The sequence below is a fragment of the Anolis carolinensis genome, unplaced genomic scaffold (assembly GCF_035594765.1).
Source record: "Anolis carolinensis isolate JA03-04 unplaced genomic scaffold, rAnoCar3.1.pri scaffold_10, whole genome shotgun sequence".
Taxonomy (NCBI): Eukaryota; Metazoa; Chordata; class Lepidosauria; order Squamata; family Dactyloidae; genus Anolis; species Anolis carolinensis.
In genome coordinates, this window is record NW_026943821.1 from 25,052,870 (window position 1) to 25,068,946 (window position 16,077).

General features: G+C 40.9%; 2 protein-coding genes across 4 annotated transcripts in view; both read right to left on the reverse strand.

Moving 5' to 3' along the window:
* The window catches only part of LOC100556608 (protein argonaute-3), a 32,504-nt gene extending 26,286 nt beyond the window's left edge, over positions 1 to 6,218 (reverse strand). Inside the window, exons 1-3 of the mRNA XM_003227464.4 lie at positions 6,009 to 6,218; positions 710 to 881; positions 311 to 431 (exon numbers count right to left, since the gene is read on the reverse strand). Coding sequence (XP_003227512.1) covers positions 311 to 431; positions 710 to 881; positions 6,009 to 6,027 — 312 coding nt within the window. The 5' untranslated portion in view covers positions 6,028 to 6,218. The remainder of the gene's footprint in view (positions 1 to 310; positions 432 to 709; positions 882 to 6,008) is intronic.
* A 2,680-nt stretch (positions 6,219 to 8,898) lies between these two features.
* Positions 8,899 to 16,077, reverse strand: part of LOC100556413 (protein argonaute-1) — a 34,499-nt gene continuing 27,320 nt past the window's right edge. For all 3 annotated transcript variants that reach the window (XM_062962293.1, XM_062962292.1, XM_008120670.3), the window contains 3 exons: positions 15,650 to 15,751; positions 15,326 to 15,525; positions 8,899 to 14,408 (listed from right to left, as the gene is read on the reverse strand). In XM_062962293.1, coding sequence (XP_062818363.1) covers positions 14,300 to 14,408; positions 15,326 to 15,525; positions 15,650 to 15,751 — 411 coding nt within the window. In that variant the 3' untranslated portion in view covers positions 8,899 to 14,299. The remainder of the gene's footprint in view (positions 14,409 to 15,325; positions 15,526 to 15,649; positions 15,752 to 16,077) is intronic.

Here is a 16,077-nt window from a genome sequence, read left to right on the forward strand (position 1 = left end):
TATAGGAATCAGGGAAACACATACTGAAGATATGCATTATTTTGCTATAAAATGTGATTTTCCAAGCCCTGCACCAAAAGACATTTGATACAATTTGATAGTTTTAATCTGTACATAATATACTCTTGGCCAACAATGTGCTCCTACCTTTAACTAATTATTCATTCCCCGACTATAGGTTGTCAATCACTTTTTGCTTGAAGTGTTAGCTGACTCTACAATTACCATTCTCAGAAAGTGAACATTGGAGGGAAGCAATTACTTCAGCTTGTGAACCATTGGAACTTTAGGCAAGACAAAACTAACTTACCCCAGTTGTTGCCACAGGAAGTGGGTTGGCTGTATAAAGGCTTCTTTTCCCATCATAAACTGGTCTGCGGTCCCCAAATATTGTCACTTTAAAATGCTGCACCATTGAATCCACCACCTCCCTGGGGAAAAAAAATAAGGATGTTTGTCATTTGATGAGCATGAAAGCAATGGAGGAAACCACAAGTCATTTTCTTACCATATTTCTTACCATTTATCTCTGGCGTTCGAAATGTTGACTGACAACTCTCATCAAGTCAAAGCAATATAACCATCAGTTGGAAATGATGGAAGATGTAGTCTAACCAGACCTCATTTGGTTTTAAATTGAACTGATTTACATTGCTTCTCTGAAGGACTTAATTTTAATGGATTAAAACACTTATGAACTTTGACTCACCTGTTCACTCTCCGAGGACACTTATCTGGCTTAATATCCACCTCATAGAGGTAGACGTCAATCTTTGGGATTTCAACTTGGAAACAGTTGGCCAGCAGTTTAATGGGCTTGCCCATGGTGCCATAGCCAGGCCGCCGGGGCACCATGAGCAGGGGCTGAGCCCCAACGGGTCCTGTGGAGGAAAGAGGGGGAAAGTTTAGCGCTTTACATTTCACAAGCCTTAATAAAATCCAACCACTTGTTCACACTGCAGAAAATGCATATTAAGTCCATATATTATCACTGTCATTGTTTTTTATTTGAATAGCGGTGCCAATGTTCATTGAGCTCTGCAAATAAAACAACCAAAATAGTTGGTCCTGCTAAAGCAATACAATCATTCATACACACACACATATATGCATTAAGAAAAAAGAAGGTATACAAAAGAATTGGATAACAAATTTTGCTGAAAGAAATACAACATAGTCTAATATAAAAAAACAAACAAATATCAAACAATATTGTTATTGTTACTGTATTCACTGATATTCTCCCAAGGCAGATAATAATATATTTAGTAACAATACAGATTAAAAGCTTAAATATAGAAGTTATTTCACAATTACGCAATTCGTAAAATTAAAACATTATCCTGAAAAACATTGCAATTCATTAAAAGACAATATAAACCATAGCGCAGTACAACACATCTTTAAAAGTACATCCCATTACTTCCTGGAAAAAAACTTCTATATTTCTTGAGAAACATGGAGTGACTAAAATGGCTACATGAAAACATGTTCAGGTGCATAAAACTGATTCAGACTCAGTCCATAATATCAGCAATTTAGCCCAAAGTTTATCTAGTCTGACCCTTCTGTGAGACTGTGCTTTCAGCCCTTGCCAAAGATTCATTCAGCACAAACCAAACTGTTCCAATAGAGGGGACAAAAGGCTTGCAGAACAAAAAGCTCATAATTATTCAAGCAAACAAGCCATGGCATCCAAACTGATTTAACGGAGAGTTCTGTATAGTGATCAGGTAGACTGAACAGATGAGCAAAAGCACATTTCAAAGTCAAATGCAGTACATGCAGTAAGAAAAACTTTCCCCAACTCCTATTGGCCACAGAAATTGTTCATTAACTCACCCAACTCCATTTGTGACGTAATGAACGTATTTGGTTCTATAACTGTATCTATTCCACAGCTTTACACATCCAACAGTTTAAATCCTTCCTCTTGGTTACCACATGAAACACACTCGTATTCCACTAGTAGTTATTAATCCTCACACTTGCAAAGTTCTTTGCAATATCACTGTGTGTTCTTCCCATCAAAACATGTCTACAAGAAATATATTGCTCCTGTCTTTATTTTTCTGAAGCTAACCAAAGTACTCAGAGTAGATGCATTCCTGCCATCATCACTTCCATCCAGCTTGGAAACAGAGAAGTAGCATAAAAGAACCTTCCTTTCCAAAGGTGGAAATAATGCTGTCTCCCAGATGTTACTGGATGACCCCAACCAGCGTTCCTGTGCTAGTAAGGGTTTCTGGAGACATTAATAATTCCCATTTCTGCTTTAGGTAACTTAGTATTTCCCTCCTCCTTGATCACTTCTCTTGGTTGGAATGACTCTGAGAGAAGTCGAAGCAAAAGAAATTGTATATCTTTTGAGCATGAAACCAGTACCACAGCCATGAGCCACCCTTGCTTCAGAAAGAAACAAATGTTTGGCTGCTCCAGAGATGCATACAGATGTCCATCCAATGCCTGTGAGTTCTAAGAATGTGATCCATCGAGGCTGAAGCATCAATCCATCCAAGGAAAAAGGGAATCTCTACATTAGGAAAACATATTACTATTTTGTAGAATAGTCCAAACAGCCCCTAGTCCCTAATCTAATATGAATATGTCTCCGTAGTTTAACAGTATTCCTCCTTTGCTGTTCTTCACATTCTGTGGGTTTTCTAGACATGAATTTATGTGCAAATCCTGTGAATTTCTTTGTACAGAGAGCACGTGTGTACTGGCAAATTTCATTTCACTATATTTTTCTTTAAAAAGGGCAAATGCATACACAGAATTACTGTAGATCTCTCTCAGTGCTACTCTCAGAATGACTCATATGAAACCTGTCATTATTTGGAAACCTAATGTAGTCAGCTCTCTCCCCAGTCCCCCCTTTTTTTTACTCCCACTCCATGACAAAGGCTGTGCATGTTGCCACCCACCGGCTTGAGCTAAGATATGATCACACGTATGTGAAGAAAAGCAAACAGGAAATACAAGGACATCACATCGTGTTTTGTGTCCACTGAAGTGTGCTGCGCCTACATTTCCAAGAGCTACTCTAGAAATTTTTCAATGTATAGAAAAGGGTTTGCGGAAAGTACAAAACACACACAGAAGACAAATACTCAGCTTCAAGACAAAGGAGAACCAAATCAAACCACTATATATGATATGAATTAAAGTAAGGGCATCAAATAGGTGACCAAGGATGTAACAGGCTCAGAAACAGAACTGGCAACGGAATTAATTTAGGTTTAAGGATGAAAACCATCTCCAATCTACCCTTGTTCTTTCACTCCTGAACATGTCTGTATCATCTAAATCTTTCCCCAAATATTGCTGAAACTTTAAAAAGGAATTTCAGGTCAACAGAATAACATTTATTATTTTAGGATACACAGTTCATGTAGATGAGCAATTACATGAATGACTCATAAAATGTATCAGAAAGATAAACGCAAAACTCTGTGGATTCATCATTTTCAGATTCTTCCTCCTGAGAAGGTCAAAACATCCAAACAGTAGGCTTTAAACCTTCTTGGTTCATTGCCAATTTTTGAAATAAATCATTCTTTTAAGATAAAGCAGCTCAAGTGCACACTTCAGTGAAACTACTCTTTTGTTTTGAAAAAAGTACATCCGTAGGCAGACTGTGACATATTCATTGCCACCCCATATGTTAAAAAACCCAAACCACACACCAAAGAAAAGGAAACTCCATCCCTAGTATAACAAAATCATTATTCACACCCACCTCAGCCCTCATGGAGTCTCACCTTTTGTCTGTTAACTTCTACAGTAGGAATGTTTAGTTTGACAAGGAGGAGAAAGTTTATACTTGATGTTCAAAACCTCCTTGCAGTAAGAAACTGATATTTTGGGTAATATAACATTAAAATCTGGCATTTTGAAGACAAAAAACGAACTTAGGAAGCACTTAAAACAGCTGTATTAACTGTTCCCAGTGTTCTAAAAAACAGTAAGCAAATATCAAACCACTTGAAGGTGCACAACAACAACACACACATGGATTTTCTACAAGACAAGGTTCCCCGGAATTTTCCCAAAGTAAGTAGAAAAATAGTCCTTAATAAATGCACGATCTTGGAATTAAGGCAACATATTAATCAGAGGCTCAAGCATTAGTCTGGCTCTATAAGTTATTTTTGTGTAAGAAGAGGCATTTATTTTTAGTGGGAAGATGAAGAGTGTATATCTCACTACGGAGATGCCATGCAACAATATACAATGTGCTTGATTGTGCTTTTCCTGCATGGCAGGGGGATGGACTAGATGGCCCATGTTGAAGAGGGGGAGCCAGGAAGACAGTTCCATCTTGTCTCCCATACCATCAGTTGGAGGCCTCTCCCCCCATCACCAACTGATGCTCTGGGGCCAATATACAAAATAATATATAATAATATATTGTATGTACATATACCGTTGATAATATTATAAGGCAATACAATATAATACTAATAATAATACAATATAATAATACTAGTAATTATGACTAATAATATTACAGTATAGTGGTATAGTTCAATGCACTTATATATAATGCTAATATTGTGCTATGCTAATACAGTGTTTCCCCGAAAATAAGACAGTGTGTTATATTAATTTTTGCTCCCAAAGATGCGCTAGGTCTTATTTTCAGGGGATGTCTTATTTTTCTTTGAAGAATTCACATTTATTGTTGAAAATAAAACAACAACATTTATTTTATATTGTGCAGTAGCTGTCATCACAAAACAGCATGACCCAACAAACTTTGAATCCTATCAAGAATTTCTTGTACATTTCCATGTACAACAATCTATGGTACATACATTTACCAATCCTGCATGCTCTGGTGTTCTGTTTGGCGGGCATGCTTCCAAACACAAACTTTGCTAGGTCTTACTTTCAGGGGGAGGCCTTATATTTAACAATTCAGCAAAACTTCTACTAGGTCTTATTTTCAGGGGATGTCTTATTTTTGGGGAAACAGGGTAATACATACTATATGTACATATAATTTGCAGGCCGCTCTGAACCTCCTTAGGGGGGATATAATATATAGTAAATAAATAAATAAATAAATAATCTCTTCCAGTTAGGTTATTCTGGAACTCGCTCCCTAGGGAGATCAGTATAATATAATAATACTAGCAATTATGACTACAGTAGAATCTCACTAATCCAAGCCTCGCTTATCCAAGCTTCTGGATAATCCAAGCCATTTTTGTAGTCAATGTTTTCAATATATCGTGATATTTTGGTGCTAAATTCGTAAATACAGTAATTACAACATAACATTACTACGTATTGAACTACCTTTTCTATCAAATTTATTGTATAACATGATGTTTGGATGCTTAATGTGTAAAATCATAACCTAATTTGATGTTTAATAGGCTTTTCCTTAATCCCTCCTTATTATCCAAGATATTCGCTTATCCAAGCTTCTGCCGGCCCATTTAGCTTGGATAAGTGAGACTCTACTGTAACAATATTACAGTATAGTCGTATAGTTCAATGCAGGTATATATAATGCTAATATTGTGCCATGCTAATAATACATATTGTATTTACATATAATTTGTAAGCCGCTCTGAGCCCCCTTTGGGGTGAGAAGGGCAGGATAGAATATAAATATAGGAAATAAATAATAAATAAATAGTCTCTGTTATTCTATGATTCTATGACTTCAGTCCCTTGTATTGCAATGACAAAATGCTATGCAATCACGGGAGTTGTAGCTTTACAATGCCTTCAGCCTTCTCTGCATTATATGAGTCCATACCATATGGGCTAACTTGGGCCTTCCCTCCAGAGGTTTTGGACTCCAACTCCCATCATTCCTAACAGCCTCAGGCCCTTTCCTTTTCCCCCTCAGCCGCTTAAGCGGCTGAGGGGGAAAAGGAAGGGGCCTGAGGCTGTTAGGAATGATGGGAGTTGGAGTCCAAAACCTCTGGAGGGAAGGCCCAAGTTGGCCCATGCCTACTTTAGGGGTACCGGACCTTTAGGGGCCTCACCTGCGCTGCCGACGTCCATTCATGGAGCTGGGCGCGGCCGCTCTCTTCCTGCCGGGTTCTTGTTCCTGGCGGCGCCTTTCCGGGCCGGACCGGCCGGGCCCGAGGCAGCCGCGGCCTTGCCTTGAGTGAAGGCCGCAGCCCGGCTCGCTCCTTCTCCGGCTTCGCCTCAGAAACTGACTGAATCCCGAAGCCTCGCTGAGGAGAAGCCAGTCTCCGGCGCTCGCGGGCGCACGCATGCGCGTTCCTCTCCCTTCCACCGGAAGCCCTTCTTCTTGTGGTGGTGATCCTTCCCCCTGCTTACCGCGCATGCGCACTTCTCCTCCCTTGCTTCCTGCTTCCTCCCTCTCTTTTCCTTCAACTTCGCGCTCGCCCGTCCCAACCTTTCGGCGCATGCGCGTTGCCTGAAATGCCGTTATGCAAATTAGGAGCAGAGGCCCAGGCCTTTTTCCTCACAGCTGCATCCAATCGACTCTAAAACGGAATATATGGCAGTGAGGACTCAAATAATCCAGTTCAAAGCATATATTGTGGATTAAGGTAAAGGTTTCCCCTGACTTTAAGTCTAGTCATGTCTGACTCTGGGGGTTGGTGCTCATCTCCATTTCTATTTATTTATTTATTTATTTATTTAATACATTTACAGTAGAGTCTCACTTATCCAACATAAACGGGCCGGCAGAATGTTGGATAAGCGAATATGTTGGATAATAAGGAGGAATTAAGGAAAAGCCTATTAAACATCAAATTAGGTTATGATTTTACAAATTAATCACCAAAATATCATGTTATACAACAAATTTGATAGAAAAAGTAGTTCAATGCGCAGTAATGTTATGTTGTAATTACTGTATTTACGAATTTAGCACCAAAATATCACGATATATTGAAAACATTGACTACAAAAATGGCTTGGATAATCCAGAGGCTTGGATAAGCGAGACTTGGATAAGTGAGACTCTACTGTATTTATTTATTTTATTTTATTTAATACATTTATATCCCGCCCTTCTCACCCCGAAGGGAACTCAAGAGTGGCTTACAAATTAAATTTACATACAATATTATATTATTAGCATAGCACAATACTGGCAATAAATTACCATATTGTACTACAATAGAGTCTCACTTATCCAATGTCCTGGATTATCCAAGTTGAAGTCCAAAACACCTGGAGGGACAAAGTTTGCCCAGGTTTGCTCTATATACATATACAATATTCTGATATAGGGATAAAATAAATAAATAAATAAATAAACATTCTCTCTCTCTGTATATATACTGTATTTACAGTAGAGTCTCACTTATCCAACGTTCTGGATAATGCAACAGATTTTTGTAGTCAATGTTTTCAAAACATCGTGATATATTGGTGCTAAATTCGTAAATACAGTCATTACTACATAGCATTACTGTGTATTGAACTACTTTTTCTGTCAAATTTGTTGTATAACATGATGTTTTGGTGCTTAATTTGTAAAATCATAATCTAATTTGATGTTTAATAGGCTTTTCCTTAATCTCTCCTTATTATCCAACATATTCACTTATCCAACGTTCTGCCGGCCTGTTTATGTTGGATAAGTGAGACTCTACTGTATTTAAATCTAATGCTCACCTTTTTGAGCCAAATGGCCTTGCCAAAATTGGAGTGCACATTAGATTTGATGGCACATTAGACTCAAGTATATGTGCACGCAAATGGTATGTGTGTGTGCATCACCAGTCTATGATCATGACCTGATCTATGATGCTTTTACATCCAACCTGTACTACTTCCCTTCTCAGTTCTCACAACACTAAGGGCAATGAATACATTTTAAAATGTGAGGGAACTTGTTTTTGGCAGGGGAGCTGACTTTCAAAGTTTTGTGGGTGATGATGGATCCGAATTCAACCCAAAGGTTTTTCATCTATACCGCACTGACATAGAGGAGACATTAAACTCTACATTTAACTTCATGACAAACTAGGTCATTTTTAGAAGCTTTTTTACAGGATAGAATGAATTGGCATCCTGAACGCTGGAGGGAAATGCCACATATTGCTGGCAAATGAAGGGGAGACCTCAGCCACAGTGCCTTGAAACGTTCCTAGCCTGCCCAATAAAAGAATTATGGCTTGTACACATGCGCACATGTGCAGTGCCTGCCCAAAAATAACAGACTGTTTGTCTTAGACGTCCATTGGCAGGCCAGAATTGAGAGGGAACATAATGTTCCTGCCACAATCGCTTGTGGTTAATCAGAAGCAGGCAACCTTGGAAGATGGAAAAGCAGTGGCTGAGGAAAGAAAGAACGTGTCCAAGTCCTTTCTTCCATGCCTGGCTTTTCAACCCACATCCATGCGCTGACTGGGACTGGGAATTTGTTGTCCAGCACCTGTTAAGGGCACCAGGTTAGGGAAGGATGCTTTCGTCAAGCAACAAAACATTTAACTGCTTCTTTTGGTAACATCTACATTACATGGAGCTGCCTTCCCATTGGATCTATCTGTCCATTCCATAATAGTCCCATTGTTGTTGTCTTGTCATTTTATACCGCACTTTATTGTCCATTCAACTATGAAATTTCCTTTCCCCATTTCGTAATACTCTGCACTTTGCCTGGGATCTACGACTTAGTCTCCTGTTTTTAATACTGTATCCTGCTTGTTGATTTTAATGATTGTTTTTATTGATGTTGATGTTTTTTACTGGGATAATTGTTTTATTGCTTTGTTACTGTTATTTGTTTGTTTTATCGGGCCAGGCCCCATGTAAGCCACCCCGAGTCCCTTCAGGGAGATGGGGCGGGGTATAAAAATAAAGTTGTTATTATTATTATTATTAAACCCCCCCATATTTCAGAAATGGCCCCTTTCGCCCCTTTTCAAGAAGCAGTATAAACGAGGAGTTGTTCAAATCTGTTTAATAAACGGACCTTACAACGTTCAGTTTCAAATAAAAAACACAAATGGAAACAAAACGCCAACTCAATAGTGTTTTGTGAACATTCTCTATTTACACTTCAACACTTCCTCGTAACAGGTTTTTAAAAAAAAGGTTTTGAATGCAAACCAGAATCGCCATCAGTTTTAAAACTTTCACAATTATTTGGAAGTGCAAAATTACATGCGCAGGAGTGATAATGGTTTTTTTTTACTTTTTTATTGCTGTTCTGCTGTGTCGCTCACACTTCTCTTGTCGAGCGGAGAAACACAACGAGTTTGCACCGTGCTGCCAAGACGCTTTTTGAATCAAGGACGAGGGGAGAGAGAGAAAGAGAAGAGGAGGGAGTCTTGAATTCTTTCTGAGATTATGCTTCATTGTAAGATCTATGGACTGTTGTCACTTGATTGGTCCCCAAAATTAGCAGACAGGAACACAAGAGGGAGGCATGGTGTCTCTTTTAGATCAAGCATGGGCAAACATCCCGCCAGGTGTTTTGGACTTCAACTCCCACCATTCCTAACAGCCTCAGGCCCTTTCCTTTTCCCCCTCAGCCGCTTAAGCGGCTGAGGGGGAAAAAGAAAGGACCTGAGGCTGTTAGGAATGGTGGGAGTTGAAGTCCAAAACACCTGGAGGGAGGGCCAAAATTTGCCCATGCCTGCTTTAGATTAATGGCCAAGTTTTGAGTTACTGAACTAAATGGGAACACAGCTCTTTCTTTAAATCAAAGAGAACTGGTTTACTCTAAGGATTTTGGCCCAAGTATTATACAGTCAACTCCACATTTGCGTATCTGTTACTCAAATCTACAGGTCCTCCAATGGGAGTCTAGAGTCAACTTCCACAAGAAGATGACCACAGAACTGTGCTAAAGGACCGAAAGATTCCTAGAGAGAAAGTTGCTCCTGCAATATCTAGGTCCTTCAGATTCCTACACAGGTGCAATAATAGGGAGTGGGGTTTAGCACCATTTTTCCATACTGTAAGGGTCCCATGCCCCTAACCCCAGCACACGTGGAGGGCCTACAACACATAACAATGTATTTGCCTCCTGTTTTGTCCTCTGCCTAAAGACTGCTGTGTAACACAAAAAACCTGCACCTACCTACAAGTCACCCAACTACCTGTATTTCAAATCCTATCCATGGAGTTTTGGCATTCTGTGGGAGAGCGAGCAATGGAAAACCTGTGCCTTTTCCCTGCCTGGCATTGCTGGATTTCCCATCACCTCCAACCAACGTTGCTGGTGGTTAGGGATAATGCAAAGCAGCATCTTTCAAGTTAGACATGAACAGAACCATGGAAGTCGTTCCATCCAGTCCAAGAGCCTTGATATTATTTTTCCATTGAATGACAACTGCTCCCATCTCCATGACATGCCAAGTTGCATTTGAAACAGACTGGAAGTCAGAGATTGTTCAGCGCATGACACTGGGAACATTTAACTGCAAGACATTTGGGAAAGGCATTGGACTTCTTCAGATCCAGGTTTTATATTACCGTCAACATGGTTCAAGAAGCATGACCTAGCATTCATAGACTCCCTCCACTTACATCTCTTTCAAGCCTTCTCCAACCTGGTTTCCTCCAGGTGTGTTGGACTACAATGCCTATCACCCCATCCAGCAATAGCTTGGACTGCATTTCCAAAAATCCCCGGTCAGTATGGTCGCCAGCTCTATGGCCTGGAGATGATGGGGTTTGGGTATTCCAACACATCCAGAGGGAAAGTAGGTTGGGGAAGATTCTCTTTCTTTGTTCAAACCGAAGCATTAAATTGGAACTAGCAGCAGTGCAGGTAAAACATATTATTAATAAGCCAACAACAGCTACATCATTTTGCTTCCTCCCATCTCAGCCGCTCGCTCACACACAGGCACACACAAACACACTCACGCACCCTTTGGGAATTTGGCAACGTTTCCAGCTGCGGAAGGAAAGAGGCACAACGACAAAATACAGACTAAGGTGCAAGGTGGAAGGCTCCGAAAATAATGAATCTCCGCCGACGTCTCGTACGGAGCCTTGCAGCGGCCAGAAGCGCAAAAGAAAACAAAGGAAAGGACGCCTCCTCCCTTATGTGCTCTCTCTGACTATCAAGAAGACAGGACACACGGTTTTGCCAAAGCTAAGCGGGGGAAACTGGGAAGCCTCCGTTATATAGAACATGCAGGTAGGTCTAGCCCATTTATTAGAACATCTAAACAAAAAACGAACAAAAGAGAAGGAGAAATACCCAAAGCCCAGAAACTTTGTTCCATAGAGAGTGCAGCAATGACATCATTTACGGCACTTAGTGAAAACTCTGCATGCACCAGGTGAGAGGGAGGGAGGGAGGGAGGGAGGGAGGGAGGGAGGGAGGGAGGGAGGGAGGGGGAAGACGGGGCCAGAAAGCGCTTTGAAAGGTATGCATGTCTCCTAGCTGCTCATGTCATGCCAAGCACCTCCTCCGTTCAAAGCAGCAATCTAATGACCGGAGTGCAAAAGTCTGGGGGGAAAAAGAGTCCACTGGTAACAGTTCAAGTCCTGGAGGTTTGCATTTGTTTTAAAGCAATTTGTACAAAGCTGCCAGCTTCTTCTAGATGCGGTGGTGTGTTTTGCTTCCCCCTCCCCTTTTCCTTGTTCTGCAAATGTTTCAGAAGCCACTCATTTTTTGCTCAAAATGCTTCAGAATCTGAAAGAGCAAACATGTTGGTCGCCATGCTGGTGGTGGAACCAAGAATCCCACTCCAAGAAAAAAAAAAGAGGCAGTCGGTGTAAAGAGATGCCCCAAAAATATATAATCTCAGAATTCCATTTCAACAACAACAAAAATATGAATGTATTCTTGCTCAATAGTTTCCTTTTGGCAGGGGCAGTGATTATGAACTGGATTCTCGCTGTGGAAGCTGTTGATGTGTTACTCAGGCAGGCACTTGGTTAAGCAACGGTGGCTCTTCTGCATTGATGCTTTTGCCCAGAAGACTGTGCCGAGTGAAAGCTAAAAAGGTGTGTTTCTAAGGAGGGGCTGAAGAGAGAAAAGGCAATGATCCAAAGAACTGGGTAACACACACGACATAGCCGACAGCACCTTGGACCTGTGCTTGACAAAACAGGCAAATGCAACCATGCCTCCCTCCCCTTCAAGTGCTGTAGAGGAACCCTTAAAAGTCTTTTGGAATTTGAAATGGGACTCAGAGGCTCCGAGCCAGGAATCCTACCAGCTGTGCGCAAGCTATTGGTGCCTGTTTTGGATCTTGGTTGAAAAGAAACATAATGCCCAGGCCGTGTCAAAGACTATTCAGAGTTTGGCCATTTTTCTTTGCATAGCATTGTGATGGGTTAACATTCTGTCTCAAAGTGGCATTTGGGAGGACGTGTCAACACGAGAGGTAAGGATTTATAGAAAAGAAGGTCTTTCACTTGATCCTGGGAGTTACAAGAGCTGCTCGGCATTTCCTTTCGGAAGATGTGCTTACAAAAAAGGGGTTACGACTACCCAAAATGCAAACAAAGTTCAAGTATCTTTTCTCCCATTTGATCTTTTCGAAGTCTCTTTAAGACAAAACTCTGAAAAAAATGCATGTGGTCTGAGTACACATGGCGTTTTCTCCTCTTGCAACGTCTGCTTTTGTACTAAAGCAGAAATAACTTTCCTGTTATGAGACGAATAACCCCTTCTTTTTGTCCAAACTGAGATGCCTACTGCTCAAGAGAGAGCTTGAAAATCACTGTCACAGAAGAATTATTTTGTCAACACAAAATCAAACGTGATTTCTATATCATTGCAAAGTGCATTTTCATATTCCGATCTAAGAATGAAGCTGCTGGGTTTGTGAAGCAGAGTATAAAGGGACAATTCCAAGATCAGATATTATGCTATATCCGTATGTAGAACAAAAAGGACCAAAGAATATGAAGATGCCAATCTGTGAGTTGGTAAACTAATACTCTATGACATATAATAAGAATTCGATGGACTGCTCTGTGATTCCTGGACAAGCCAACTAATCATCATAGCAAAAACATTTATTTCATTCCAACGTTTGTCTATGCGTCACCCAAAAAAGCACCAAAAATGTACCTCGTGTGCTTTACAAACAGGCCAAAGGCAAGCTCGGGACAGCAGGGAGACACAATAAAGGAAATACGACGAGTATGATTTGAGAGGTTTTGGCAATAAACCTGGTCATTGTACAAAAATAACACTTGATAATAAAAAAAATCATCAGTAGATACAAAAAAATCAGGACATCTATTGATAATGGAGTTCTCTTTTTTGTGCTTACATGGCAGGCAAACGTTCGCTCTCTGACGTACTCCATTTTGTCAGAAGTGTAAAAAATTAAAAAGGGGAAGCAATAACGAAAAAAACCAACTTCAGGTGATATCAGCAGCTCTCCCATGTCTAATGTCATGCTAAAAGTGCACAGAATTTTAACCCATCATGAGGCTGTGAGCGAATATGAAGCGGTAAGCTTTGTGAGCCTTCCAAAGGCCTCCTGACACCTTCAAGATGGGAGATCGAGGCCACCATGGAGATGGCTTGCTTTGTCAACGGATGTCAAGGTTTTTGCAGCATTGCGGTAAGGCACTCGCCCACAGTTAAGTATAAGTATGCCACCGTTGCATCAAAAGGGCAGCAGCTAACCCACTTTCAAAACAGATGGAAGACAAATTATCCTTCTCAGCTTCGTGGTAAGTGCTGGGGGTGCCTTGCGTTATTATTATTATATATATAAAGGGGAAAAAATTATTATTTTTCTTTAACGGGGAGGAGTAAACAGTGTTAAAATTCATCTATACACTACTGGTTTCTTTTCTTTTTTTTCTCTCTTCACCAATTAAAGTATTTTGTATCCTAAAATATTAGTTTTTATAAATCTAGTCATCTGTTTTAAGGCTCTACAAGTCCCTTTGCCCCATAATCCCACCCGCCCGCCCCAAATAATAAGGAAACAAAACCTGACCAGCATTTGATTTGGCATCGGAGGACCCAAGCGTTCCACAGCCCAGCGTCTACTATTGCGTTTCCACCCTCCCTCCCCCCCCCCCCGGTCCCCCACCCCAAAACCTGTTCCGTTTGGAATCGGAAGTCGGATCCCTTCTGCGGCCGTGTTTGGTCAGGGAATCGGAACGCCCGAAAAACAAAGACAGTCTCTCTTGCGATACTGAAGAAGGTGTGTCCGTCCGGTCGAGCGAGCGAGCGAGCGGCTCTCTTGCATTTGCCCCGGAGGGTGCTGGTTTCCTGCCTCCAACGCTGTTGGCGCCCTGCAGTGATTTCTCGTGGGATGCCCCAAGGTGCTCCCAATGCTTCCTTTAAAATATTCTGTATGGCTCCTACAAATCTGAAAGCTTTCTGGAGTGAGGTAAAAAATTTCGGCTTTCAAGCAAAGTACATGGTACGTAAAGTGTCCTGATGAACCTGCACGGCCTTGGCAAGGGCCTGAGGGTCTCGGCCGTTGCTTTGGCCAGATATGTGACTGCCTTCTCCGCTGGAAGTGGAAAGAAAAAAGGCAGGGGACAAAACAGAGCATTGAGTTGGTACCGCTTCCAATATAGGGTACAAGTTCCAATATTTCCATATCACATAGGAAGAAAAATGCCTTACCGGTGCTTGATCAGTACTGAAGCATATCATCAAGACTGTGCATAAAAACTATCCAAGCATGGCTATTTCGGGTCTTGCAGTACATAACACAAGTAATATCAGATCTTTGTTTATCAAATCCTTATTCTTATTTTCAGATACAGAAATCATTAGTAGAGCTCCGCTGAAGTGTACTCCTCCCACTGCCAGACATTATTTGCCTTATTATTCATGATAGGACTTCATTTCCATGTGGGTTACATAGGATATGAGCTATAGCTAACTTATAACTTATTAGCAAAAGGGGAAACAGAATAATATTTATCTGTTAATATGTGGAAGCCATTTATTAGCTTCATGCGTAAAACCAACAGCAAATTCAAACCAAGAAAGATGGTGGATGAACAATTAGAAAATATATTACAACAATGATTTGTAATGGAGGAAACTAGATTTAGCAGCAGCATGGAATGGACAAATCTGTATTGTGTATAACAAGATAACTGTATTATATTAAATGTTTTGGAATGAGAAAATAAGCCTTTTCAATTAATCTCTAAAATGTTTTACCATACCCTGGTTTTGACCTATAAATTCCTTTACAGCTCAGATCAGGCTTGTGTGAGGGATCATATTCTCCCTTACCAAGCTGAGCGTGTTTTGAGATCTACTGGGGAGGTTATTTTTTCTGACCCACCAACTCACAGGTACCTTCCCCAACTAGGTATACACCACAAAGTGACTGCAAAAAAAGCAGGCAGTGGAGGAAAAGTTCACAGGACTAGACAAACATTATTGCGTGATTATCAACCAGCGGCTCACCTGTCATGCTCTTTGTCTACAAGGTGATATCGTGCCCGAAAGGCCACCAAGCGGGCATAATATGCTGGTGCTGGGATAGAGACGGAGCGGGTGCAGCGGACGTATGTGTGGCAAAGCTGGTAGGTGAGGATTTGGAGCTCATCTGCTGTAAACCGGTTGTCGTCCCACAGAACGTAGTAATGAGATGGTCTGCTCGTACCCTGGTGAGAAGAGGAAAAAGAATTAGCGAGTATATGGCGGTGATGGTTTCGGCAAGATGTTGTTCTCCTGGAAGAGCTATCCAGGACATACAGAAAGCATGAAAAGCTATTCGAAACACGGTACCTGAATGCCAGCGTGACTGCACAGGTAGAAATCAAACTCAAAGGGATGAGTGATGTTTGTGTCCACAGTTGTTCCTGCAGGGATGTTCCCACTTTTGCCAATCTGCAGAGTTTGTTATAAAGAGAAGAAGGGAAAGGATTGCAGGGAAAGCAATTTCCTAGAACGCTGGATAAGGTGCAGCTTCGGTCTGTTTTTCCCCCATAAAGCTATATTTAGAGCATCTCAAAGCAAGCCGCTTCACAAAGAACATTTACAAATTCAGCACTGAAGTTTCATGAGCACAAGGTTTTCTGGAATTAGCCCATCTATTTTAACAAATCTGCATATTTGAGAATAGCAATGGGGGCCTATTCATGATGCCCATATGTCCCCCAACCATGACTTCTAAGTGCTATTTGTGTCGTCAACACGGCTTGACCCTAAATTTT